Source organism: Sphaeramia orbicularis, chromosome 17 (genome assembly GCF_902148855.1).
Source record: "Sphaeramia orbicularis chromosome 17, fSphaOr1.1, whole genome shotgun sequence".
Lineage (NCBI taxonomy): Eukaryota > Metazoa > Chordata > Actinopteri > Kurtiformes > Apogonidae > Sphaeramia > Sphaeramia orbicularis.
The window spans coordinates 31,567,446-31,595,119 of NC_043973.1; the positions used below are offsets into that span (position 1 = coordinate 31,567,446).

At 33.5% G+C, this 27,674-nt stretch overlaps 1 protein-coding gene and 1 long non-coding RNA gene across 4 annotated transcripts in view; one reads left to right on the plus strand and one right to left on the minus strand.

The window, feature by feature from the left end:
- myripa (myosin VIIA and Rab interacting protein a) overlaps positions 1-26,022 on the minus strand; it is a 71,543-nt gene extending 45,521 nt beyond the window's left edge. Inside the window, exons 1-2 of one of the 3 annotated variants that reach the window (XM_030160093.1) lie at positions 25,807-26,017; positions 20,807-20,976 (exon numbers count right to left, since the gene is read on the minus strand). In XM_030160093.1, the coding sequence (XP_030015953.1) occupies positions 20,807-20,916 (110 nt within the window). In that variant the 5' untranslated portion in view covers positions 20,917-20,976; positions 25,807-26,017. Of the gene's footprint in view, positions 1-20,806; positions 20,977-25,806 lie in introns of all 3 variants that reach the window. The other 2 variants (XM_030160094.1, XM_030160095.1) reach the window with 2 other exon arrangements.
- On the plus strand, positions 1,646-26,706 carry LOC115437037 (uncharacterized). Its single transcript, XR_003937903.1, has 3 exons — positions 1,646-1,655; positions 12,040-12,054; positions 26,565-26,706. It is a non-coding gene; the product is annotated as an uncharacterized LOC115437037 (long non-coding RNA).
- The last annotated feature ends 968 nt before the right edge of the window (positions 26,707-27,674 follow it).

The window sequence follows — 27,674 nt, forward strand, 5'->3', positions numbered from 1 at the left end:
TCTATTTTTAACCCATACAGACCCAGGGCTAGTTTTATGTCAGTTCCCTAATGATTTTTTTTCTCTCTATTTAATATTTTTTGAGTGATTTATCTCCATTTATTATAACATTATCCTCTGTATTTTACATTTTTCACTGTAAATAATGTATTTTCCTATTTGACTTCCTATATTTCACATAGATGTTCATGAAAACTCATAGTTAATTCAAAAGTTATTATATCTAAACAGAGAAAACTGAAGATAAAGTGAGTTTTTCAGCAAAAACATCAATAAGTGAACGTAAAAACAAGTGTCTCTATCCACTGTCTTTTATCAGACTCCATGGGTTTTACTGGTGAATCAATGTTGTAGAAGATGACGGTGTTTCCACGGTAACTACGGAGCTTCTGAACGTCCAAATGGGTCATATCTGATGACCATGAAAAGATGACAAACTGTATTTTACATCAATTATTTACATGTATTGATAGGACTAGTGGTTAAACAGATATTAAACATTTTAGTTCAGTAGATGCTTTTGTTCATCGGTGGAGGTTTAGGTCTTTATGGGTGAATCTCGATAAAAATCATGTTTTAAGATGTTCATGCACTGAATATGAGCCAATAAAGGAAACAGACAAACAGAGCAGAGTGACAGAATGAAAGGGAAAAGAAATGCAATACCATATAAAACATACAAAGTGATCTGTTCCAAGGTTCTAATAGTTTTGGATTTTTCATTATAGTTTAGTTTTATTTAGTTTTGACTTTTTTTCTCTAATTTAATTAGTTTCAATTAGTTTTTAGAGCAGGTTTGCTAGTTTTTACTAGTTTTCGTTTTTTCTAAATGTTTAGTTTTAATTTAGTTATTTCATATTTTTTATTCACATAAATCCCAGACAGGACTCTGCTGCTTTCTCCCAACTTTAGTCTTCATATTCCAGGTAGAATGGGGACGACAAGACGACTAGAAACCACAAGTGATGAGAGGTGATGGACCGTGATGTGTCGTATGGTACAGCTAGCTAAAATTGCTTGAGTGAAATAAATTGATTTCATATCAATCTGACGTTGACCAAAGACGAAAACGAAGGGAATTTTATCTGTAATTTTTATATGTTTTAGTTAGTTTTATAAGCACACAATACAGTTTCAGTTAGTTATCCTTGTTTTCTTGTATAGTTTTTATTTATTTCAGTTAACGATAATGTTTTTTCAATTCTAGTTTTTGTCATTTCGTTAGTTTTCCTTAATGATAATAACCTTGGTCTGTTAGTGATCATATAACCTAGAGGACTGTCCTAAATTAACCTAAAAATGTCTAAACCTCATCATGCACTCATGCACTTCAGTCAGCTCTAACCTTCAGATCATACTTTCTGTTACTCTCAAACTATTAAATTTTAACGGCGTGCCTCAGATGCCCGTCTGATGGAGGGACGGCTGCCCTCTCACCACAGCACCGCCACACTCCATTACTGAGCTCAGTGGAGGGTATAAATAACTCAGAGACATTTACACTCACATGCAGTGTACGCAGTCACATTAAAGCAGTGTTTTTCAACCTTGGGGTCAGGACCCCACATGGGGTCGCCTGGAATTCAAATGGGGTCACCTGAAATTTCTAGTAATTGATAAAAATAAAAAAAAAACGTACTAATAAAAAATATATGGTGAGTTGATAGAGACAATCACAACACATAAAAGACATTGAAATATTATTTTAACTTAGATAGTTGAAGTCTTAAGTTTAATCACATATTGGTCAGTAGTAGTTCATGTTTTAAGGTAATTCCTTTGTTTCACTAGTGAGTGGTAAAGACCTTAGGATAGTATGGGTCACATCTTGGTCAACATACCAAATGGACAGATTTATGAACACAGGACTTAGGGTTTACCTTAGGCACACTTTTAAATACACATGCCCACATAGGATTATAAATCACAGCAAATAAGATGTAAACACACTGTCATTATAGAGCAGGAGTGTCAAACTCATTTTAGTTCAGTTCCACATTCAGCTAAATTTGATCTGCAGTGGGCCGAACCAGTAAAATAATAACAGAATAATATATAAATAATATCAACTCTAAACTTTTCTCTATGTTTTAGAGCAAAAAAAGTTAATTTACATTATGAAAAGGCTTACATCTACAAACTATCCTTTCAAAAGATGTGAATAACATGAACAAACTGAAAAAATAAGTGTAATTTTAATGATATTCAGACTCAGTTTATCATTTACACATGTACATTATAACGTACAGATCACAGTGGATCTACAAAGACACAAAACATTATAATAACAGGCAGAAAATTGTTAATATTGTATTTACTTCTCTTAAGACATTTCAGGTTATTCACATTTTTTGTGAAATTATTCTTTGTTTTGGTGTAAATACATGAAAATATTAACATTTACAAAGAAAAAAAATTGGAGTTGTCTTTATTTCTATGTTATTATGATAGTATTTGACTGGTCCTGCCCACTTGAGATTGAATTGGTCTGAATGTGGAACCTGAACTAAAACGATTGTTAATATCTTCAGTGTAATTTTTGCATTTCACAAATTCATCCCAAGGGCCAGACTGGACCCTTTGACGGGCTGGATTTGGCCCCCGGGCCGCATGTTTGACACCTGTGTAATAGGGTTTTACAAAGAGTTGAGGTATCACATCTGCTTGACTTTAGCGTCAGATGACACCAGCCCACTTTTTGTGACCCAGCCCACCTAACACAAGGGGGTCATTCCACAGTTTGAAGATCAGTTTACAAGGATTATAAAAGTGATGTGCGTTCAATATATGGATCCATTTTTCTGCTTGGTGTGGATCCTCAGCGCTGAGTTATATTTTGTTTGTGGTTAAATCAAGTCAAAAATAAATTTATAAAAATGAGACCTAAAAGAATACGGATTTATTCCTGGAACTTCCAACAAAAAAACATGTTAACAACATGACAAACTGTGAAGCTGAAACTGCAGCACTGTGGTTCTGTTTATTCTCAAATGTTCATTGTGGTCAGTTTCAGATGCTGCAGCTCTTTCATAATTCATAGTTTCAGTTCTTGTTTGTTCAGTATTAATTGTCAGCCTTGTAAATCACAGCTGGACTGACTGTACATATCCTGACCGAGGAAAATCTAATTCTCACTTTGTGCAGTAATCTACACCTGGATTTACTGCCTCTGTCCATAATAATATACATTATATAGACTAAATGTCCTCTAAAATTAACGTTTATTTGCAACATTGTATAGCAAACTATTACATGATCAAAAACAAATTAATTTTAGCCCCCCCCCCCAAAAAAAAAGGCTCCATTTTGAATGTCTGGAGTCGCCAGAAATTTGTGATGTTAAAATTTGGTCAAGAGCCAAAAAAGGTTGGAAACCACTGCTTTATAGTCTTCTGATTTGGACAGGAGAGGGGATTGTACAGTCCGACTGCTTACAGAACCAGGTAATTAACCCTTTAGCCCCTGATGTGTCTGAGGTGAGCGTTTTGTATGTATGATTATTTTAAATATTCATAAAAATTCAACTGTTTGCACAATGAGAAAATTTTCAAAACATGCTGATAGAAGAGACTTTGTTTTTTTCATAGACATCTGAGCATGCTCAAAACACCCCCCACCACCTGTCTAATGAGGGCAAAACTCGGAGCAGTGAAAAAAAAAAAAAAATTTACACCATGTTCCGTGGCGTTTTTTTTTTTTTTTTTTTTATTGTTACCGGTGGAGTTGTGGTGATTTTCATTCATTTATTTATTTATTTATTTATTTTAGTTTTGACCATGCAACTGCTTTTTGGAGTTCAACCAGGTGCCAAAAAGCAGCTGGACTGATTTATAAAAATTTTTTTTTAAAATTTAAAAAAGAGCCCCAAAAACAAAAACTACTACTACAGTCTCTTATTGATGTACATCTGAGTGCCTTGTTTAGTAAAAACCTGCAAAACTTCAATTCCTCTCTTGTCCTTTTCTGTTATTCCACCCTATTTTGTCCCTAAAACACACAGTAAAGCAAAACCAGTGAAGAAAAGGAACACAAGCACATACTCAGAGCAGCTTTTATCATACTTCTACAGCCCAAGCAGCCCGTTTCATTGAAATATTTCTCAGGGGTAAAAGGATTAGGAAAATCTTTTAAGAGTATAACATGGAAAGCTATCAGTTGAATTAAAGAGAAATGAAAGTAAAATAAATTCAAAGATCCTAATCCGTAAAACAGTAAATAAATACCTACATAAACAGAAAATCTTTAAGTTAAGAGAAGGACATTATAATTTAAGAGGGATGTTTCTGTTTGAAAAATGTAAAGTAAGAACAAACATTAAATATCACAGTGTTTCAGTTATTGGTGTCAAGCTATGGAACGAACTGAAGGATGAAGTGAAATTGTGTAGCTCACTGTTGAGTTTCAAAAAGAATTTAATTGGTCAAATTATGAAGGGCTATGAAAGTAGTATGATTACAAAATAACTTATTACACTGAATGTAGTATAATTTAAGTTTAAGTATTTATCTGCTGCAACTTAAGGTGTGGATATGGACTAAGGATGTAAATAGGAGAAGCAGAAATAAGCCTCTGGCTTCAGCTTCTTCCTTTTTCAGTTACAAAATGTGTTAATTTTATGTTTGTTTGTTTGTTTTTTAATATGTAGGTGTTTTGTTTTGTTGTTTTTTTTTAATATGTATGTGTTTTGTATTTTGTATTTAACTGAAATAAACATTAAAAAAAAAAAAAATTCAACTGTAAATGTAACAAATTGTAGTGACAAACTGCATTACATTATTACATGTATACCATTTGTAATATTTCCTGATTCATGATCCAGTGGATTTAACCCTTTCATGCATACTGGTCACTACAGTTGACAGCTATTCTTTAGCTGTTCTCTTGTATATTCATGGATTTTGTTGTTCTTTTTTTTTTTTTTTTTTTTTTTTTTTTTTTTTTTTTTTTTACACATATCTTTATTGAAGTTTTAAGACACTACATATCTTTTCTGACATGAATTGGTAACATTATGTAGATCTCTCCTGAGCATAAACCCCCAGAATCACAAGCCCTCCCCATAGTTTTCACACAATTTATCACTAAATTCATATTTCTGTGCATCAAAAATTAAACATGTGGTGTCCAGCTGAGTGGACATTTTTGCAACTTAACGAAAAATAGGTTCATAAGAATTTTTGTTTTTCATTATTATTATTTTTTTATGTACAGGGTGGGGAAGCAAAATTTACAATGAACATTTCGTTGTTTTTTCTCAGCAGGCACTACGTTAGTTGTTTTGAAACCAAACATATATTGATGTCATAATCATACCTAACACTATTATCCATACCTTTTCACAAACTTTTGCCCATATGAGTAATCAGGAAAGCAAACGTCAAAGAGTGTGTGATTTGCTGAATGCACTCGTCACACCAAAGGAGATTTCAAAAATAGTTGGAGTGTCCATAAAGACTGTTTATAATGTAAAGAAGAGAATGACTATGAGCAAAACTATTAGGAGAAAGTCTGGAAGATACTATTAAAGAAGAATGGGAGAAGTTGTCACCTGAATATTTGAGGAACACTTGCGCAAGTTTCAGGAAGTGTGTGAAGGCAGTTATTGAGAAAGAAGGAGGACACACAGAATAAAAACATTTTCTATTATGTCAATTTTCTTGTGGCAAATAAATTCTCATGACTTTCAATAAACTAATTGGTCATACACTGTCTTTCAATCCCTGCCTCAAAATATTGTAAATTTTGCTTCCCCACCCTGTATTTTTTTTTTGGATTTTTGTTCATTTATTTATTTATTTTTCAGAAGACATTTTTCAATCGCATTGTTTTTTTCATATGTAAAGAGGAATAAAAACACTCAGGAAAAAATTTTGATTAAGGTTCTCATAATTGGTGCATGAAAGGGTTAAAGTTCTCTTACCACCAGAAATGACTCTGTTTTGAATGTCTGGGGTCACCAGAAATTTATGATGTTAAAATGGGGTCACGAGCCAAAAAAAGGTTGGAAACCACTGCAGTAGATACTCACAAGACATACGCTACACAAACATGTGCACTCAGCAGCACACACCTCCGACTCAACTGCACATGATACTGAGATGCACATGCAAAAACACTATTATCTTCTAAATCCATGCGGGACATCTACCCCCCACTGCAGTGTGGAGTGTCCGAAGGGCAGCTCTGTCCTCTCTCATATTCATCTACAAACGATTTTTAGCTTCAAGCATAAAAAGCGCAAGAGGAGATATTTGAGCTGCGTCTGCTGTGATAATCCTCACTGTGTTGGCGATAAGATGATGTGATGCTATTTGTGTGAATCATTTGATGACCTGTTTATCATTTCATTTCTAAAGGGTTGGTCTCCTTTCTGTCCCTCCCTGCTCCACTTTCATAGACTTACTCAGAAAGAGGTGAATTTTTGATCCCATCTTATGATGCCATATATTGATATTCTCCAACACTCTAAACCACGGGTGTCAAACTCATTTTAGTTCAGTTCCAGATTCAGCTAAATTTGATCTGCAGTGGGCCGGACCAGAAAAATAATAACAGAAAAATATATAAATAATGACAGCTCCAAATTTTTGTCTTTGTTTTAGTGAAAAAAAAAAACCCAATTAAATTATGAAAAAACGTACTCTTATAAACTATCCAAAAAAAAACAAAAAAAAACTGAAAAAACTGAAATTTAAATTAAAAAACGTAAGAAAATTTAGTGCAATTTTAACAATATTATTCCTCAACTTCTCATTTGTCCATGTGCATTATGGATCAGATCTACAAAGACACTAAACACTGAGGAACAGGAAGAAAAATTGTTAAAATTGTGCTGAATTTTCTTTAGACATTTCAGGTTGTTCATATTTGTTCAGGTTATTCACATTTTAGTGTTACAGGATAGTTTGTAAATGTAAATATTTTCAGAATTTCATGTTATTTTTTGCACTAAAACAAAGAAAAAAATTGAGTTGTTAATTCTAGATTTTTTTTTTTGGCTTAATTGAAGATTTTTTTCACATAATTGAAGATTTTTTTTGGCTTAACTGAAGATTTTTTTTTACTTAATTGAAGATTTATTTTTTTTTTATTTAATTGAAGATTTTTTTTACTTAATTGAAGATTTTTTTTTTTTTTGGGCTTAATTCAAGATTTTTTTCCTTAATCAAGCTAATTTTTTTTTTTTGCTTAATTCAATTCAAGATTGTGGAATTTTTGCACTTGGCAAAAACATCCCAGGGGCCAAACTGGACCCTTTGGCGGGCCACATTTGGCCCCCGGGCCGCATGTTGGACAGCCCTGATCTAAACCTTCAGCTGAACTGACCCCCATTTACCATCACCTTACACCAGCAATATTTCCTAAATGTCCCATCAAAGCTCTTATGCAATTTTATCGACTTATATATCATTCATGCATATAATACTTAAATAGTGCCTTTAATACATGTCCAGCTTCATATAATGACCAAACATCTAAGCCAATCCAATCCAATTTTATTTGTAAAGCACTTTGAAATAACCACAGTGGACCAAAGTGCTATACAGAAGAAGAAAAATAACCAAAATAAAAGAATAAAATACAAAAATAGATTAAAAGACATAGAACTGTACAAAAAAAAGAAAACAGTGCTGTACAGAAGAATAAATAAAGCCGAAATAAAAGAATAAAATACCAGAATAGATTAAAAGACGTAGATCTGTACAAAAAAAGAAAACAGTGCTGTACAAAATAAATAAAACCAAAATAAAAGAATAAAACACAAAAATAGATTAAAAGACATAAAAAGCTGTACAATTTAAAAACAACAAAAAATAAGAACAATAAACCAATACCAAATAAAACAATAGAATACACATAATACATTCAAACATCTCACATGGTTTCAAAAGCCAAGGAGAAAACATGGGTTTGAAGAAGGGATTTAAAAACAGACAGAGAGAAAGAAACATGACCTTTGACCTGAACTCATTTGAATATCATGGTGGAAAATACGGCAAAATCATTAAACTGGACTTTTCAAATCTAAAAGAACATTCTTGCCTATGTTGTAGATTCTATTGCTTGACAAACATGCTATATTTATACAAAAAATATGTAGAATCTACGAGGAGGGCAAGATGTTCAATTTGAAGGCAAACTAAGAAGGTTTAAAAATTACACATTCCATGCAGAAGTGAATGGAACATCCAGCTGATCACCTAAACATGTCTGATTTACTGATGTTTGTTGTTCTGATCATAAGTATTTCTTCTAGTTGAGTAAATCATGTTGCTGGTAATACATAAGAGTTACAGACTTAGTATTACAGACATTCTTACGCTAAAAGGGAGCCATTTTGGAGATGCCTGATATTACTGTTGTGCTTCAGCAACTGAGTCTTGCATCACTGAACATGGTCCAAAATTATTTTTTAGACATAATTATGCACTTTACTGAGTCAAACTCACCTATTTATAAAATAAATCCAAAGTGGGTAAAACAGATAGGACACCAGAACATGTCCTTCAGGCAGTTGTCCTTGTTGATTCATTGCTATTGCGTCATTTCAACAGTAGATAGAGGTCAGAAGGAAGCAAAACATGTCTGATGTGATGGTTAATTTAATTTAAAGGGTCAGAGTGTGAATGTGAGAGTGAATGAATGATGGATCAATAATGTAAAACACTTTGGGTACCTTAAAAAGCGCTATAGAAAACTAATCCATTATTATTATTATTATTATTATTATTATTATTATTATTATTATTTATTTTATTTTTTTATTAATTTTTTTATTAATTAATTTTTTATTCATTTTTCTTATAAATGAAAGAGGGCACTTTTCAGTTTATATTTTGCACACAAAAATGTACTTACAATTTTTTTTTGCTATCTTTTATATATTACTGTTAAATATAGGTTGTTTGTTTGTAAAGTTTTGAAAATATAAACAGACACCTTTGGCACAGAAACACATTTTGCCTAATTTTTTAAATCAAAAACGCTAAAGTGAAAGTTGGAAGTACTTAGCTAAAAAACTATATTTCAGGGGGTAGTCCACTGTAAAAAGTTTGAGAACCACTGCCTTAACTAATAATCCCTGAACAGACAAAACAAACACAGGCTGCAATGAGAGATATGTATTATTTTACTGCAGGAAAATGATGTTTACTGAAGGTAACTTAGACCTATTGATATTTGATAACACTGGTCAACAACACATTTATTGTTTCAGTTTTTTGAGCTGATTTAGGATAATTTTGGTGTGCTGAATCCAAAAATCACATTAATTTTGCTCAATCAGGTCAACTTTCTGATCTATGCTACATATTGGCTTTTTAACATTTTTGCTTACATTTATGGGCATTTTCACATCATATGATACAAAATTCTTTCATATTTCTTGCAATAAACAAGTTCTGAAGATTTTACTTTTGCCAATTTATGATTAATGTTTTTTTTTTTTAATATTACAGGTGAATGAAATGGCTTCGACTAGAAGATCTTGCAAAAATAAGCCTGACGTATTCTGCTACATCTGTGGTGAATACACCATTGTACCTAACAGGAATCCTGTTAGAAAATGATTTTTTTTCTCTTAAAACCTATTTTGGGTGAGAACTATATAAAAAAATCAACTGATAAAGTCACAAAAATGTAATCAATTTTGTGAGAAGATCAAATTTTTCAAAATCAAATTAGCAAAAACACCCTGACCTGATTGAGAAAAACAGATGTCATTTTTGGATTTAGCGGTGCAAAATGGTCCTAATTCAGTTGAAAAAACCTAGACAACTTGCAAAAAACATTTTTTTGTAATCCAGTGTAATGACTAGTTTACTTCCCTCATATTTTAAATAAAATATAACAGTTTTTTGCAAAGACATACATTAATTGGATCCTTTTTGTACATTACAGACTACTGTCCACATCAGTCAGTGTAATGTCATGTATCTTTTTTTTTTTATTCTGCTGTAACTGAACTTAACTCCACTTGCACACACTTGGTGATTAAAATGCCAAGCTCCCCCTCCATGCCGGGGCTCTGCATGTGTGTGTTCCCTCTCATCCTGCCAGCCCATGCATGTGTGTGCGTGGGCTGCACTGCAGGGAAAATGCATCCGGAAACTAAAGCTCAAAATCCTGCTATATAATGAACCATCTCCTGTGGCTTCTGACCAAAAAAAAAAAAAAAGGTTCCATCTTACTTACAAGAGGATCAACCACGGCTGTCAGCTGTACAATAACAACAGCAGTACTTCATCATTTTACACTAAGTTCATCATGAATCAGTTTGATATAAGAAGCCAATAAATACGGATGCTTCAATGAAACTGGGTTCATTTTGGTATCTGGCAGTTTTCCTGCTTTTTAAACCCAATAATAAAAGACAAATTTAGACATATTTCCCCCCAGGATGTACCTAATGATGACCTCAGATAAATGCAAAAAAATTATACCTTTGCTCTGAGCCATCCCAAAATTAACCCTTTCATGCATGAATTATTAGAACCTTTGTCGAGATCTTTTCTTCAGTGTTTTTATTCCTCATTAGGCATGACAAAACAATGCAACTGAGTTTTGTTTTTTTTTCATGGATTTACAAAAATGTCCATTTGGCTACACCATGCATTTTATTCTTGAAGCACAGAACATGTATTTAAAACCCAATATCAGAAAGTGATATGAAAACAATGACATAAAAACATTTTTAATGCAGCTAATCTGATGTTTTCTCACATTTTAACAAACTCTAATACTAGTTATGACTCACTTGATTGATTGATTAGATTGATTGATGTACTTATTTCGAATGTGAATGTCAAAACAGAAGAAAATAAATAAACAAAACACTTAAACATAAGATATAATACATATTCGAAAAGGAGTGAGAAGAAGCATAACTTATAAAATCCCACTCCTTCTCCTTAAATAATTAATAACAGTAATAATCTTCCTAGTTCATGAAGATAATATGAAAAAAAAGATTTTTTGTTTTTTAAAAAAATCTGCTAATTACAGTCTAACAATTAACTATTGATTTACACTTGAACATATTAGAGCAGATCAGGTTTATTAAGAACAGCAAAGTTACAGTAATGGTATGAATGTCAGTGTATTATTATGGGATGGTGCAGAAGTGTCCACTGTGGAACTAAAACAACAAAATCTGTGAATATACAAGAGAACAGCTGGAGAAGACCTGTCCACTGGAGTGAACACTATGCATGAAAGGGTTAATGAATTTTTAATAAAATACTGGGGCCAAAAATAGGACCAATATTAGGACAGGAAAAGCTACCTGGGTGTCAGTGCATTTTATTTTTGAAAACATGGCTTGAAATGGTCTTATATGCACTGCAAAAATCTAAACCTTACCAAGTGTATTTTTTCATTTCTAGTCAAAATATCTCATCACACTTAAAATAAGACAGAATCACCTAAAGAGGAACTTTTCAGTGAGATAGAAGAACTTCTTTTTACACAATAACTCTTGAAAATCTTATTTCAAGAACTCTTACCAAGATAATTTTCACTTGTTCCATTGGCACATTTTTTTGATTTTGTTTTTGTTTTTGTTTAATTCAAATTTTTTTTGCTCAATTCAAGCAAAAAAAAAAAAAAAAAAAAGAAATCTGCCAATGGAACAAGTGACATTTACTTTGGTAAGATTTGTTGAAATAAGATTTTTAAAAGCTATTGTCTGAAAATCAGCTCTTATATCTCACTGAAAAGTTGCTCTTTAGGTGATTATGTCTTATTTTAAATGTGATGAGATATTTTGACTAGACATGAAAAAAATACACTTGGTAAGGTTCAGATTTTTGCAGTGTACCACTATAAACACAGACAATGTGTTAAATTTGATGATCCTAGTGTTCTTTCTAATCCAGGCATGCAGGTTTTTCATGAATCTGCAGTCTCATTCCAGGCAAGGTTCTAATAGTTTGGATTTTGGTTTTGGATTTTTCATTCTAGTTTAGTTTTATTTAGTTCTGATTTTTTTTTTTCTCTAATTCAGTTAGTTTTAATTCGTTTTTAGAGCAGGTTTGCAAGTTTTTATTAGTTTTTGTTATTTTCTAAATGATTAGTTTTAGTTTAGTTTTAGTTTTGTCTTATCTTTCATCTTCTTCACTGTCGTATTCAAATAAATCCCAGACAGGACTCTGCTGTTTCTCCCAACTTTAGTCTCCATGTTTCCAGAAAGAGTGGAGACCAGAAGACGACTAATCGACAAGTGACGAGAACTGACGGACCGTTAAATATCATATGGTGCCAGCAGCTAAAATTGCTTGAGGGAAATAAATCTATTTCATATCAATCCGACAATGAAAAAGATGAAAATGAAGGGAATTTTATCCATAATTTTCATCTGTTTTAGTTACTTTTGTAAACACACAATACAGTTTCAGTTAGTTATCGTTTTTTCTTTTAATTATAGTTTTTATTTATTTCAGTTAACGAAAATGTTTTTACAATTCTAGTTTTTGTTATTTCGTTAGTTTTTGTTAACGATAATAACCTTGATTCCAGTTTTCGTGTGTAACCCATCGTTACATACAGAACCTGCCCATTTAAACACATATAAATCGCGAGTGATTTTGCAACAGTGGTCATTTTTGTGAAACACTCTTGCATAATTGATGATGATGATGATGATGATGAAATTCTTTATTCAGTCATCACATAATCCAACCAGTGTCAACACTACAAACATTACCAACAGGTTAATGACTGAAAAGGCCCAGGCAGAAGCAGAATGCTTCTATTACTGCCTGTCCTACAGAACAAATTAAGATACCCAGCATTCAATATAGGAAAAAGAAAAAACAAAAATGCAAACAACCAACCAAACAAACAAGCAACAACATAAAGAACTGAAACTAAACCAAAAAAAAAAGCAGAAAACATAACCAACCAAATTAATTTACTGTAGAGTAGAAAATAAATTATTCACCTATTAATTATTAGATCTTAACAATTGTAACCTTCAAAAATTGCCTTACATACCATTTTTTTCAAACCAAAAATGAGATTCCTGAAATGTACCTGTGAGAGAATAAAAAGATATTCGAAAAAATAGTAGTGCGTAATTTTCATGTCCTTTTTAAGTGTTACATGCGGATTTTAAATGTGTTTTATCTGAAAAAGTTTCTCTTTTATCTCAGTAAATATGTATCTTTAAAATAGACTCAAAGTGCGTCCAAACTTGCTTCATAACATTCGTCTACATCTGTTTTTTTTTAATCTGTAGCCCCTCTGTCCTGTTTTTAGGGACCAGTTTCATAGAAGCACCCATATGCATTCAGTCGAGTGAAATCAGAAACCAAATTCTGCCAAACTTCTGAAGGTGTGTTCATGTGAGTAAAGCATGCGCGGAAAATCCTCCCTTTATCACCACTAAGTACAGGCTTATTTTAGAGATTACAACAACAAGTGCTTGGTATTCCTTCAGTAATCTCACTATATAAACAGGATTACACCGACTCACCTGAGAGTATTTATTCAGTCTGGAATAAAAGAAGGAGTTGGCAACTATTAGATCCAATGTTCAGTCCTGTGGGCCAAAACCAGCCAAAAGCCAAAAGCTCCAATCCGACTCGTGGGGTGAATTTGTGAAATGCAGAAATGACACTGAAATATTAACAGTCAAGGCTGTCAAAATCATTTCAGTTCAGGGGCCACATACACACCATGATCTACAGTGGGTTGGACCAGGAAAATAAAAACATAAGAACCTATAAATCACAGGTGTCAAATCCGGTCCACCAAAGGGTCCAGTCCGGCCCATGGGATGAATTTGTGAAATACAAAAATTACACTAAGATATTAACAATCCTTTTATTTCAGGTTCCACATTCAGACCAATTCAATCTGAAGTGGGCAGGACCAGTAAAATACTATCATAATAACATAAATAATGACAACTCCACATTTTTCTCTTTGTAAATGTAAATATTTTCATGTATTTACACTAAAACAAAGTATAATTTTGCAAAAAATGTGAATAACCTGAAATGTCTTAAGAGAAGTAAGTACAATTTTAACAATATTCTGCCTGTTATTAAATGTTTTGTGTGTTTGTAGATCCACTGTAATCTGTAAGTTATAATGTACATGTGGAGATGATAAACTGAGGCAGAATATTGTTAAAATTACACTTATTTTTTCAGTTTGTTCATGTTATTCACATCTTTTGAAAGGATAGTTTGTAGATGTAAACCTTTTCATAATGTAAATTAACTTTTTTTGCTCTAAAACAGAGAAAAAAGTTTGAAGTTAACATTATTTATATATTATTCTGTTATTATATTACTGGTTCGGCCCACTGCAGATCTAATTTGACTGAATCTGGACCATGAACTAAAATGAGTTTGAAACCCCTGCTATAAATAATGACAGCTACAAATTTTGTCTTTGTTTTAGTGTAAAAAAGTAAAATTACATTCACAAAAAATCTGAATAACCTGAACAAATATGAACTTGAAATAAGTGCAATTTTCACAATATTGTGCCTGTTACTATTTTTGTGTCTTTGCAGATCCACTGTGATCTGTACGCTGTAATGCACATGTATAAATGATAAACTGAGGCAGAATATGACTAGAGTTGCTCTTATTTTTCTCAATAAATTTCAGGTTGTTCAAGGTTGTTCATGTTATTCACATTTTTAAAAGATAGTTAGTAGATATAAACATTTTCATAATGTAATTTTAGTTTTTTACTGTTATTAAAGGTAGGGTAGATGTTTTCCTTGAGCATTTTTTACTATATTGCTTAAAATCCCCGTCACACTTCACATTGCAACCAATTAATTAAATGCTCTTACACAAAAATAAAAAAATTTTAGTCACCTGTGGAACGGACAGGACTGAAAAAACACCATCCAATCATTTTAACAGGCCCATCCAAATGATTGAATGGTGATCTGTCTATCAAATTCAACTGCCATTTGTCCCTCCCCCCTCTGCGAGTTCAATCAATACAATGGAGGAGTGGAAGTCTGAAGAAAGGGGTTTGGACTTTTGAAGTGTGTCTTTTCAAACTGTAACTTGCTCAAACTGTTTTTCCAGGATCTCCTACCCTACTTTTAACCCTTTCATGCATGAATTATGAGAACCTTAGTTGAGTTTTTTTCCTGAGTGTTTTTATTCCTCTTTAGGCATGAAAAAAACAATGCGACTGAAATTTTTTTATGAACCTATTTTTCATGGAGTTCCAAAAATGTCCACTCAGCTGGACACCAATGTTTGAAGCAAAAAAACATGTATTTAAAACCTGTCATCAGAAAGTGATAAACTGCATGAAAACTATGAAATAAAAACATTTTTCATGCAGCTAATCTGATGTTTTCTCACATTTTAACATACTCTAGTACTAGTTATTACTCACTTCATGCAGACAATATGCAAAAAAAAAACAACTTTTTGATTAAGAAAACTGTTGATTACAGTCTAATAACGATTAGCAATTGATTTAACACATGTTACTGCAGATCAGGTTTATCCACCTGATCTGCAAAGTTACAGTAATGGTAGGAATTACAGTGTATTATGGGATGATGCATAAGTGTGCACTATGTTGGCTGATATGGAACTAAAACAACAAAACCCATGAATATACAAGAGAACAGCTGGAGAAGAACTGTCCACTGGAGTGACCAGTATGCATGAAAGGGTTAAACTACTGTTCTGGCCCACTTTATGGGATGTATGTGGCCCCTGAACTACAATGAGTTTGACAGCCCTGGTTTACAGTCTTAGCTTTGTTCAGCACGCCCCCTGCTGGCTCCAAACTGTAAATTATATTAAACCATCATCTCAACATCAGCTTTCTTTTCTTTGTGTGTTTGCACTAAAGGTGAAAGCAATTTATGTGGGAAAACACTTCACACACTTATCATCCATGCAAGATTTCAGGTGACAGCAGCAAAATAATATCAGTCCAGTTATTTCAGTAATTTTTTTCACAGTAAATCAATGAGAATTAATATATTCTTTCCTGGATGAAATGTAGCTAAAACACAAGTAAACAGCAGCAAAATTCAATGTTGTTTTCATTACCTGTGTCCCTTCTAAACTTTCACTCCTGGTAATATTTACTTCCCTAAACTCTTTTATTAATCCTACATTGTCACTTGCCATGTGACACTTTTGGGTTTATTCTCACAGGTGACAGTACAAACCCTGTTTAGTTAATCTGGTTAGTCTGGCTCTCTGGAACTACTCTGTTGGAATACAGGTGAATATTTCCATATTTTTAGTGGTGTCAGGATTCTATCATTGTCCTTCCTTCTCTTCTCTGTGTATTGTACTGTGAAAGTTTCCTTATCTATGTGGAAGAACAACAACTTCCAACAACTTCCAAGCTCCAATACACCCTGAAAGTTGCAAGTTTTGATTAAAAAAAAAAAAAAAAAAAAAGAAATACAGATCTTAAAATGTACTGTTAAGTCATTTTAACATGATGAAGCTGTGGCTTATAAACAACCATGTGTGAACAGTGAATATAACTGGAGCTGCCTCCTGGTGCCTCAACACTGTAGCATATATTCTTATTTATTTGGTATTTATTTCATACTTAAATAAAGCATGATTTAGCACTTTTTACATTGTATTGCATTTACTACTACTTTTGCCACTATCTTAATAATAGTTTGCATTATTTGCAACATTTTCTTTCTTTTTTTCCTGTTTCTGTTTTAAGCTGACATGTAACATCAGGGACAACACATGAAAATTAGCACTGTTGGCTCATTTATAGTTTTTTCTTATGTTTCTCTTTAACCCTTTCATGCATAGTGGTCACTACAGTGGACAGCTGATCTCTTGTATATTCATGGATTTTATTGTTTTAGTTCCATATCAGTGAAATAAGTGGACGCACACACTGCAAAAATCTAAATCTTACCAAGTGTATTTTTCTCATTTCTAGTCCATATATCTCTTTACATTTAAAATCAGACATAATCACTTAAAGAGGAACTTTTCAGTGAGATAAAAGAACTTATTTTTAGACAATAGATCTGCAAAATCTGATTTCAAGAAATCTTACCAAGATAATTTTCACTTGTTCCACTAGCAGATTTTTTTGTTTGAATTAAGCATAAAAAAAAAAAAGTTACTCTTTAGGTGATTCTGCCTTATTTTAAGTGTGATGAGATATTTTGATGAGAAATGAGAAAATTACACTTGGTGAGATTCAGATTTTTGCAGTGCATGCACTATCCCATATCCTGCAATTCACGCCATTAGTGTAACTTTACTGTTCTGGATAAACCTGATCTGCACAAACAAGTTTGAGTGAAAATCAATTGCTTGTTATTGTTATTAAACTGTATTTAAAATGTTTGTGTGGTTTTTTTTTTGCATATTATCTCCATGAAGTGAGTAATGACTAGTATTAGTGTATGTTAAAATGTGAGAAATCATCAGATTAGCTGCAGTAAAAATGTTTTTTTTTTCATAGTTTTCACACAGTTTATCAGTAAATACGTTTCTTTGCTTCAAAAATTAAATGCATGTTGTCCATCTGAGTGGACATTTTTGTAACTCCATGAAAAATGGGTTTATAAAAACTATTTCGATCGTATTGTTTTTCACTTAATTCAAGATTTTTTTTTTTTGCCTAATTCAAGCAAAAAATCTGCCAATTCAACAAGTGAAAATTATCTTGGTAAGATTTCTTGAAATAAGATTTTCAAGTACTATTGTGTAAAAATCAGTTCTTATATCTCACTGAAAAGTTACTCTTTCGGTGATTATGTCTTATTTTAAGTGTAATGAGATATTTTGACTAGAAAAGAGAAAAATACACTTGGTAAGATTTGGATTTTTGCAGCTGCATGGCCAAATTCAACATTAGTGCATTTTTCTTCTAATTCTGAAGGAAATTACAGCCATTACGTATTATCAGGCATGTGTGATCCTTAAAAATTACCTCCTTATCTGTTGTTTGGGTTCCCTAATTGCTTCATCAGGATGTGGCCAGAGAAGTAAAGAAACATTAAGGAAGGATAAAAGAAAAAAACAAGAAAGTAAGCCTCTAAAGATTACATAATCCAGCTATTCTCAACACTTGACTACCACTTATGTTTGACAAGCAGATGATCATTTCCGTCTATTATGTTCCCCATGTGAGGTCAACACACACCACAGACCTGGTCCAAACCCACCCAGTCAGTCAGGGGGGATTGCGCGACTGTATTGTTTGTACTGTTTGATTAAATTTGTCGAATTTTTTTGAGGATGTTGATCTGAGCACAACAGGAAAGGGCAGTCACTTCCTGTGCGGTGTTTGGAGCAGCAGGCTTCAGGCCACAGAGGCAGGATGGGAAACCTCGGCTGAGGTCGGACAAAAAGCTTTAAAATGATTCCCACAAAACCACGGAAAATCACTACACGGATAACACTCAATAATACACACAATACTCCGTCTTACATCTACATCTTCCTTTTCAACTCAGGATAAATTAAATAGTTGAACCTGGCATTAATAAAAAAAAACAAACAAACTCTGTTACAATAAAGAACTGAAACTCTGTTTTAATACAGTTTCTGGTCTCACTATGAGTTAGAAACAGACAGATTCAGTGAGTTTTTGGACCTTTTATAAACTACTGGTAGAAATTAGAGTTGGTTGTGGCCCACATCTAATATTAGGCTTTTAAGACAATAGACTGACTTTGAGGTAAAATAGCACAAAGAGTCCAAACTATGTTTTGGGGTTAGTTCAGTGTTTCAGTCATCACCAGAAAATCATGGGCTGTCCTCTGCCTTCCCTTCCCTCAGTGAACTGCACAGCTCTCGTTGCCTCAGGAAGGCACAGAAAATACTTTGAAACCCCTCTCACCCTGGTCATCACCTGTTCCAACTGCTGCCATCAGGCAGGCGGTACAGAGTGTTCAAAACAAAAACAAACAGACTCAGGAACAGTTTTTATGCTAATGCTATTTGTGTACCGAACTCAGTACACAAATAATTTTAGTTTTATGTTAAATCTGACAGTTTTTTTTTATAATGTTCTTATACTTGTTGGTTCAGTTGGTGGGTGTTATTTTTATATTATTTATTTATGTTTTTAAATGCACTTTAAAGGTTTTGAATTCAATTTGGGGGCGGCTGTGGCTCAGGTGGTAGAGCGGGTCGTCCAATAACCGAAGGGTTGGCGGTTTGAATCCCACTCTGTCCTAGTCAGTCCATTGTGTCCTTGGGCAAGACACTTCACCCTCCTTGCCTCCAGTGCCACTCACACTGGTGTATGAATGTTTGGTGGTGGTCGGAGGGGCCGTAGGCACAAATTGGCAGCCACGCTTCTGCCAGTCTGCCCCAGGGCAGCTGTGGATACAGATGTAGTTTACCACCACCAGAGGGAGAATGTGAGAGCAAATGAATAATGGGTCATTAATGTAAAGCACTTTGGGTGTCTAGAAAGGCGCTATATAAATCCAATCCATTATTATAATTTCATTGTCTGTACTGGACGATGACAATAAAGACTATTCTATTCTATTCTATTCTATTCTATTCTATTCCCAGCCTTTTTTGGCTCATAACCCCATTTTAACATCACAAATTTCTGGCGAAAATCGGCCTTGGCCTTAGAAAAACCCATATCTGTTAACCTCTAGACATGATTGTAAAGCTAATGTATTCTAAAATTACTAATATCTCCCAAAATATTGGTCCTATCGACTTGTTGTTTTCACTACTGTCTTCCTTGACCAAAAATCCATAAGTATGCCGAACTACAGCAGTCAGCTCTTTTTGGATTTTGTGTGAATCCCCAGACACACACACACACACACACGCACACACACGCACACACACACACACACACACACACACACACACATGCACGAACACAGAGGCCACTAGGCTTTTATAATATAGACGGTTGGTTTCTAATAATGACACTAATAACAGATTCATACAGCACTTTTCTAAGTATTCAAAGACACTTTCATGTACCAAAACAGGTAATTTCATGCATTATGTTCATTTTTTTATATTTGGGGAGGGGGGGTCATATCAGCTATTATTATTTTGTCTTTAAAGATGGCCTCATGATCAACTTCTACTAAGACAGGGCTGTCAAACTCATTTTAGTTCAGTTCCACATTCAGCCCAATTTGATCTGAAGTGGGCCGGACCAGTAAAATAATAACAGAAAAAAGTAGAATTATATTATGATCAGTTTTACATCTACAAAGTTCCCATAAAAATCTGAATAACATGAACAACTTGAATTGTCTTAAGAAAAACAAGTGCAATTTTAACAATATTCTGCCTCGGTTTATCAGTTTATCATTTACACATGTGCGTTACAATCACACAAAACATTTAGTAACAGGCAGAATATTGGTCAAATTGCATTTACTTTTCTTAAGACATTTCCATTTGTTCATTTTCATTCGGGTTATTCCCATTTTTTGTAAAAGTCTAGTTTGGTAATGTAAACATTTTCATGTAATTTTACTTTTTTACACCAAAAAAACAGAGAGAATGTGGTGTTGTCATTATTTATAGGTTATTATGATAATATTTTACTGGTTCTGACCCACTTGAAATCTAATTGGACTGTATGTGTGTGTATGTGGAACCTGAATTAAAAGGATTTTGACACCATTGATTGTTAATATCTTCAGTGTAATTTTTGCATTTCACAAATTTCATCCTGCAGGCCAGATTGGACCCTTTGGTGGGCTGGATTTGGCCCCCGGACCGCATGTTTGACACCTGTGTACTAAGGGCATCCTGCTAGTGCTGGACTCATGACTGGTGACCTCTTCACTCCTGTATTCACCTCAGACGTCTGAACCCACCTGAGTCGCTCCTCCTCCGTCTTGCGTAGCCTCATGTCCCTCTGCACCACCTGCAGCACATGCTCCGCCTCATGGTCCGTAAGACCCGACAGATCCAGCTTCCGGCCCATCACTGGCACGCCTCCAGATGACGCTACAGCTGCTCTGTCCAGTCAGCTGACTGTGTTCATCTAAACCACGGACAAAAAAACAATAGATGAGGGATAACAACAACATATAACAACAACCCATATGATCCAGTCTAGCACATGTCCAGTCTTATTCTCACAGCAGACGTCTTTAGCTTTGTTGTTCTTCTAGTGTTGGTATGAGCATGAATCTTTACTTCTTAGGCTTCTGTACAAGGAAAAAATGCAGGAAATATGTGCACATTAGGAAAACACAAAAAAATCCTTAGTAGGGCTCCGTTTAGAGGTGGAGGTCAGCAGTTAATCTGACCTCCATGTGGATTCATCATGTCTTTAACTCTCTGGATCAAGAGTTTTATTAAATAATTTTGAGTTTAGGGATGTAACAATATGAAAATTTCATATCATGGTTATTGTGACTAAAATGATCATGGTTATCATTATTATTATGGTATTGTTGAAACTGTGCTCAAAATGTTCAAAAAGTACTAATACACACACTGAAATAATTTAACCAAGTTGTATTAAAAATAAAAAAAAAATAAAAAAAATAAAATAAAATAATTGGCACAATGTCCCTTCTTTTGCACAAACGTTCAAATATTAACCCTTAGTGGTCTGAGCCTATTTTGTCCATTTTTCAGTCCTTTTGATTTTGCCTTTATATACTATATAAATAAATGTTTACTATACCCATGTTTGGGATCTGTTTTTTCAGCACAACTTCATTTTATCTCATCTGTCTATTTTTTTTTTTTTTTTCATTTTCACCTTTAACCTAACTATATCAACACAAAGGGACAAAAAACACAAAAAAATATAAAATCTGATTTGAAAAATATATATAATTTATTGCATAAATATCACACAGATGCTTAATGAACCTTTTCAAAGACTGTAAAAGTGAACGTTGGTTCCAAATATTAGGTATATACAATTAAAATTGTAAAAAATTAAAAAAAACTATACTCAAATATTTGACATAAAAACATATCTTTACATGGGAGTTTTCTCTGGAAAAGTGCGGTAATCAAACATGGTTATCATGATAATTAGAATTTAAACGTTCATACTAACCATCTGCAATCTTACTGTGGTTTATCGTTATACTGGTAATCGTTACATCCCTAATTGAGTTACATAAAGCCAAACGTCCTTCACTGTGTGCCTGAGTTTTTCTTAATACTTGAGTTAGCTTATAGTATTTTCTCTTTTTTATTTTGTTTATAATCTTGGTTACATATTTCCTGTGTTGCACATATATTGATACAGACTGAGAAATGAACACCTACAGTCATTAGAACTTTGGTCAAACAAAGCTGATGGAGCTGAAGACTTTTACACAGGACTGTACATATATATACATGTTTACCATCCAAAGTGAGCTTATCACAGATACCTTACATTTATGGTAACTTCTTCATTTTTTAATCAACTGTAATCATCAGACATGACCTTTAACCTTTAGAAAACACACATTTCCCCATGTTTACCTTTGCAAGATACTGCACATTGTTATGGAATGATTCACAAGTGACTAATAACTAGAGGAGGCAGAGTTCCAACTAAGAGTCGATCAACTGATGACTGAAAGACAAGCAAAGTGAATTGTTATTGATACATTATAGTTAGAGGTCGACCAGAATGGGTTTTTCTAAGGCCGATGCAGGTTTCTACAAATTTGGTTAGCTGATATCTACAGCCAATTTCTGAGGCCAAAATTTAAGGCTGATTTTTTTTTTTTTTTTTTTTAAAGCATATTGACCATAAAATACAATTGAAACACTCAGATAATTCAGATTTTTATGCAGCAACATAAATGAAATTGTTAATACACGTACACATAGTACTCTTTTAACCTTTATTAAACTTCAAGTGCTGCCCACACTGATCAAATATCTTAGAACATTTTTACTACTGATCAAATATTGGCATTCAAAGAAAAAAAAAAATTAAGGCTGATGGCCGATATTGAAAAAAAATCAATATATTGGCCCGATATATCAGTCTACCTCTAAATATAGTGCTATTAAATATAAATATCACATTCAATACAAGACCATGCAGGTATATGTCTAACTGTCTGTTAACCCTTTCATGCACAGTGGTCACTGCAGTGGACAGCTGTTCAAAGGTGTTCTCTTATGGGTTTAGTTGTTTTAGTTTCATATCAGTCGCTTATGGACACTTATGCATCATCCCATACGCTGTAATTCATACCATTACTGTAAATTTGCTGTTCTAGATAAACCTGATCTGCAGTTACATGTTTGAGTGTAAAAAATTGGTAATGTTTATGAGATTGTAACAGTTTTTTTTGCATATTATCTCCATGCAGGTATGTTAAAATGTGAGAAAACATCAGATTAACAGCATTAAACATGTTTTTATTTCCTAGTTTTGATGCAGTATATCAGTAAATATGTTTCTTTGCTTCTGAAATTAAACACATGGTGTCCAGCTGAGTGGACATTTTTGTAACTCCATGAAAATTACGTTCATAAAAATGTTTCAATTGTTTTTAAGCCTAAAGAGGAACAGAAACACTCAGGAAAAAAAACTCTTGATTAAGGTTCTCATAATTCATGCATGAAAGGGTTAATGGTCTAGTGTCCATTTTTTTGGACAAGTCCCCCTGTTTGTTTGTTTTTTTTTTACTTCCTGATGACAGTGACAACACATGGTGAAGATCTGGGCATTCTGACTCAAAGGTGAAGGTTAGGAAACATATCCAAAAAAAAAAAAAAAAAAAAAAAAAAAAATTGATTTTGTTGACATGGGTTGAAATTTCTTTTAATTATGGCCTTCTCTGACATATCGTGTCAAGATGTTATGTCACAAAAAGTACGCCTTCAAAGTCTAAAGTGAAGATCACACTCGGTAATTCTCTAAAAATCATACTAATGATGCTGTTTTCAGATATCTTTAGCATTGTACTAGGGCTGGTATGTTGTGGGAAATTTGGCTTCCATAAGGGATGATTTTACTTTCCAGTTGATCTTAAAAGTTATGTTTTTTGGTTTCAGGCTGAGAAATTAGACATTTTTTAATCAGGGGTTTTATCAATAACAAATTTTTTTTTCAGTTCTTAATGAAATGTAATATTATATTATTTAAACAGTCTAAAACTGAGACTTTACTGTTACAAATCCTGTGTGTAAAGAGTTGTTCAGGTCCTATTGATTAAAGTAATGAGTGACTGCATGTGTTGCCCAAACAAATCTAAATCTTTCCTTAATTTTTCTTAATTTCTTGGCGTCACCTCTGCAGTTTCACACTACAGAATACAGAAGCGTGTTCATAAGCCCCTTAAAGTCTTTTTTGACGTCCTTCAAGCACTTATGCAGTAAACCACAGGAATTAGCATCAAGCAGGATTGGAGGTTTTCTGCATTAGCATTCCTGAGGATGAAATCTCTCAGACATGAAACTGGAGCCAATTTTTCTCTGGCAGGGGACAACATGCCAGCAGATCAGGATGTCTGCAGGGAGTTTGTGAATGTACCTTCCATTCACAACATTGTTCATTACAATCATCATCCTGTCCACTTAATATAACAGGTCTTATGGGTGCACTGTAAAAAAAAATCCTTTTGTTTTTACGGAAAAAAACTGGCAGCTGTGGTTTCCAGAACAGTACTGTAAAAAACACATCCAACTGTAAACATATTTACAGAGTAACATGTAGATTTAACAGTTTAAACATGTACAGGGGTTGGACAAAATAATGGAAACACCTTCACCTCAAGATGATAATGCTCCAATCCATACAGCTAGAATTGTTAAAGAATGGCATGAGGAACATTCTAATGAAGTTGAGCATCTCGTATGGCCGGCACAGTCCCCAGACCTCAACATTATTGAGCATTTATGGTCAGTTTTAGAGATTCAAGTAAGACGCCGATTTCCACCGCCATCGTCTCTAAAAGAGTTGGAGGGTATTCTAACTGAAGAATGGCTTAAAATTCCTTTGGAAACAATTCACAAGTTGTATGAATCAATACCTCGGAGAATTGAGGCTGTAATTGCCGAAAAAGGCGGAACTACACCATATTAAATTATATTTTGTTGATTTTTTAAGGTGTTTCCATTATTTTGTCCAACCCCTGTAGATTTAACATTGGCTTTAAATGGACTGCACTTATTTAGCATATTTTCTCCACCTTCATGGTGTCCAAAGCTTTTTCCAAAACCACCAGGTCCAACTGGGAATAATTTAGGGTTCAGTGTCTTCCATGGACACTTTGACATAAGGACAGTTTGAGCCAGGATTCAAACCACCAACCCTTTGGTTACTGGATGAGCCACTCTACCAACTCTACCAACCCATTCATTTATAAGTTTAAAATGTTACATTGATAAATGTTTACTTTTTAAAAAAAAATAACTTACTAAAATATCTATCTATCTATCTATAGAAAATATGCTGTTATTTCAACATTATGGTCTTACAATTTAAACAGCACCACACTGTTTTTCAATTTACAGTTTTATTTTCTAAAAACAATAGAAATACATCATTTCTTCATACAAATCTGGTTTTGTTCACATACTCTTCTTTAAAAACTACAGCTATATTTGATTCAATCGTTAACACAAAAATCTTTTCAAATAAACAACTTTGCATTGTGTTGTCACAGTTTCTTTTTTCTTTTTTTTAATGTTGCAGTTTTACATCTTTTTGGTGTTAATTCTACAGTCATTTTTTACAGTGTGGTTTCAGTGTATGTTCGAATGTTTTTAAAAAACATAAATAGTCACTTCCCTTTAGGACAAAAGAACACATACTGTCTATATTGCTGTTTTCGCGTCAATAAAAACAGCTTTTGCGCATGTGTTAATCTGGTGATCAAAACTACAAACTTAAACTCACCGGTATCTGCTTCAGGGAATGCCAGTAAACCTTCCAGCAGCGAAACGTGGAGAACAAACGAAAGCTAATGTGCTGTAAACACGACTGAAAGCGTCTTCAGACAGCCGTCCTCATGGCCTGTGAGCAGCGGCTGAAATGTGGGAGAGATCTGCGGCCGTGAACAGCTCTGATCTGCGAGACCAGCAGGATAAAGTCCACAGTGACCGAGGGGCCGTGAAGGCCACATGGAAAAACACGCCGACGGCAGAAACCAGAATAAAGCACATGATGGGGTTTGAGCCACTTACTGGGAATTTAACTGCATTCTAGCTGCTAAAATGTGACGGTAGGGTTACAGAGAAGACAGGTGCAGTTTTCCACAGAGGAAACAGAAGGCACACGGATCTGATCTGACTTCAACTTTTAGATATTCTTAAAAAGTTTGTCATGATTAGTCAAAGGAGTAGAAATAAATATCCTTATGTGCGTGGTATACACCTCTAATTCCACAAAAGTTTGTACACTGTGTATAATGTAAATAGAGCATGGGAAATATGTCAATTTCGAAATCGTAATAATAATTAAAAAGGTAATTTTGATGTGTCTATGCATGTATGTATGTATGTATGTATGTATGTATGTAAGTATGTATGTATGTATGTATGTATGTATGTATGTATGTATGTATTTATTTATTCATTTTTAATTTATTAATTTATTAATTTATTAATTTAGTCAGTTAGTTAGTTAGTTAGTTAGTTAGTTAGTTAGTTAGTTAGTTAGTTATTTTGGTGATACAGTTAACAAGACATAACGGACAGAAAACCCCCCCAACACCAAATAAAGAAAAAAAAAAATCAAACAAATAAACAAACAGCAACAACAAAGATAATGACAAACAACAACAATGACAACATCATCTTACAATGAAAAGATAATAAATGTATAGAACAGCTAAACAATATAGATTGATTAGGGGTGATAGGGAAAAGGGGAAGGGGGGGGGGTGAAAGTGAGAGAGGGAGGGGGGGTGAGAGGGAAAATAATAATTATTCTAATAATGATAATGATAACATCACAACAATATTTAGTAATAATACTAACAGTCTGCTAGCATTGTTGTGGCGGCAGAAGCAGCTGAAGTAGCCACATTAACAGCAAAAATGGGTTAAATAATTAAATATTCATAATACTCTATATCAATTCCTATCAGTTTGAGTTTGTATGAATTAATTTGAATTAATATGGCTATATTAATTTTGATGAAATATTGAAGCAACAGGCCTCTAAAAAGTTGTGGCAGGGCCATGTTTACACTGTGTAGTATCTTCTATTCTTTTAACAGGAGTGTAGCTGTTAGCAATAAATATGTTCAATTTGTTTATGATGCTAGTTTAACTCTTTAAAACCTGACGTGTCATTGCTGACACACCTTGTGCATATGCAGTTTGGATGGCTGTAACTCTTTCACTGTTTGGGCAATTGGAAAAATTCCAACTGTTTATGAAACCTGAGACGTTGTGCTTTATAGGCTTTACTGGGTCATCATGGTAATTTCACCCACGCTTGTTCTAGAAGCTGGAGAAGAAGTTGTTTTAGCAGTATTATTACATGCAGTAAATTGGAAATGACTGCTAAATTTTGAAAGTTCTCGGGAAAAATGACCCGTTTCTAATTCTTTTATAGTCAAAATAAAAAAAAAAAAAGTCAATTTTAGGCTTAGGGTTTAAAGGGTTAAAAGAACTAGTGTTACCAATGATTTAACCAAGTTTTAATGCAATGTTGTGCAAACCTGCTGGGATATTTTTCTTATCACAGAATGTCTGAGGAGTGACAGAAGGAACTGCAGTATCAGTTAAACACACCATCAGTAAATATTGTTATGTAAT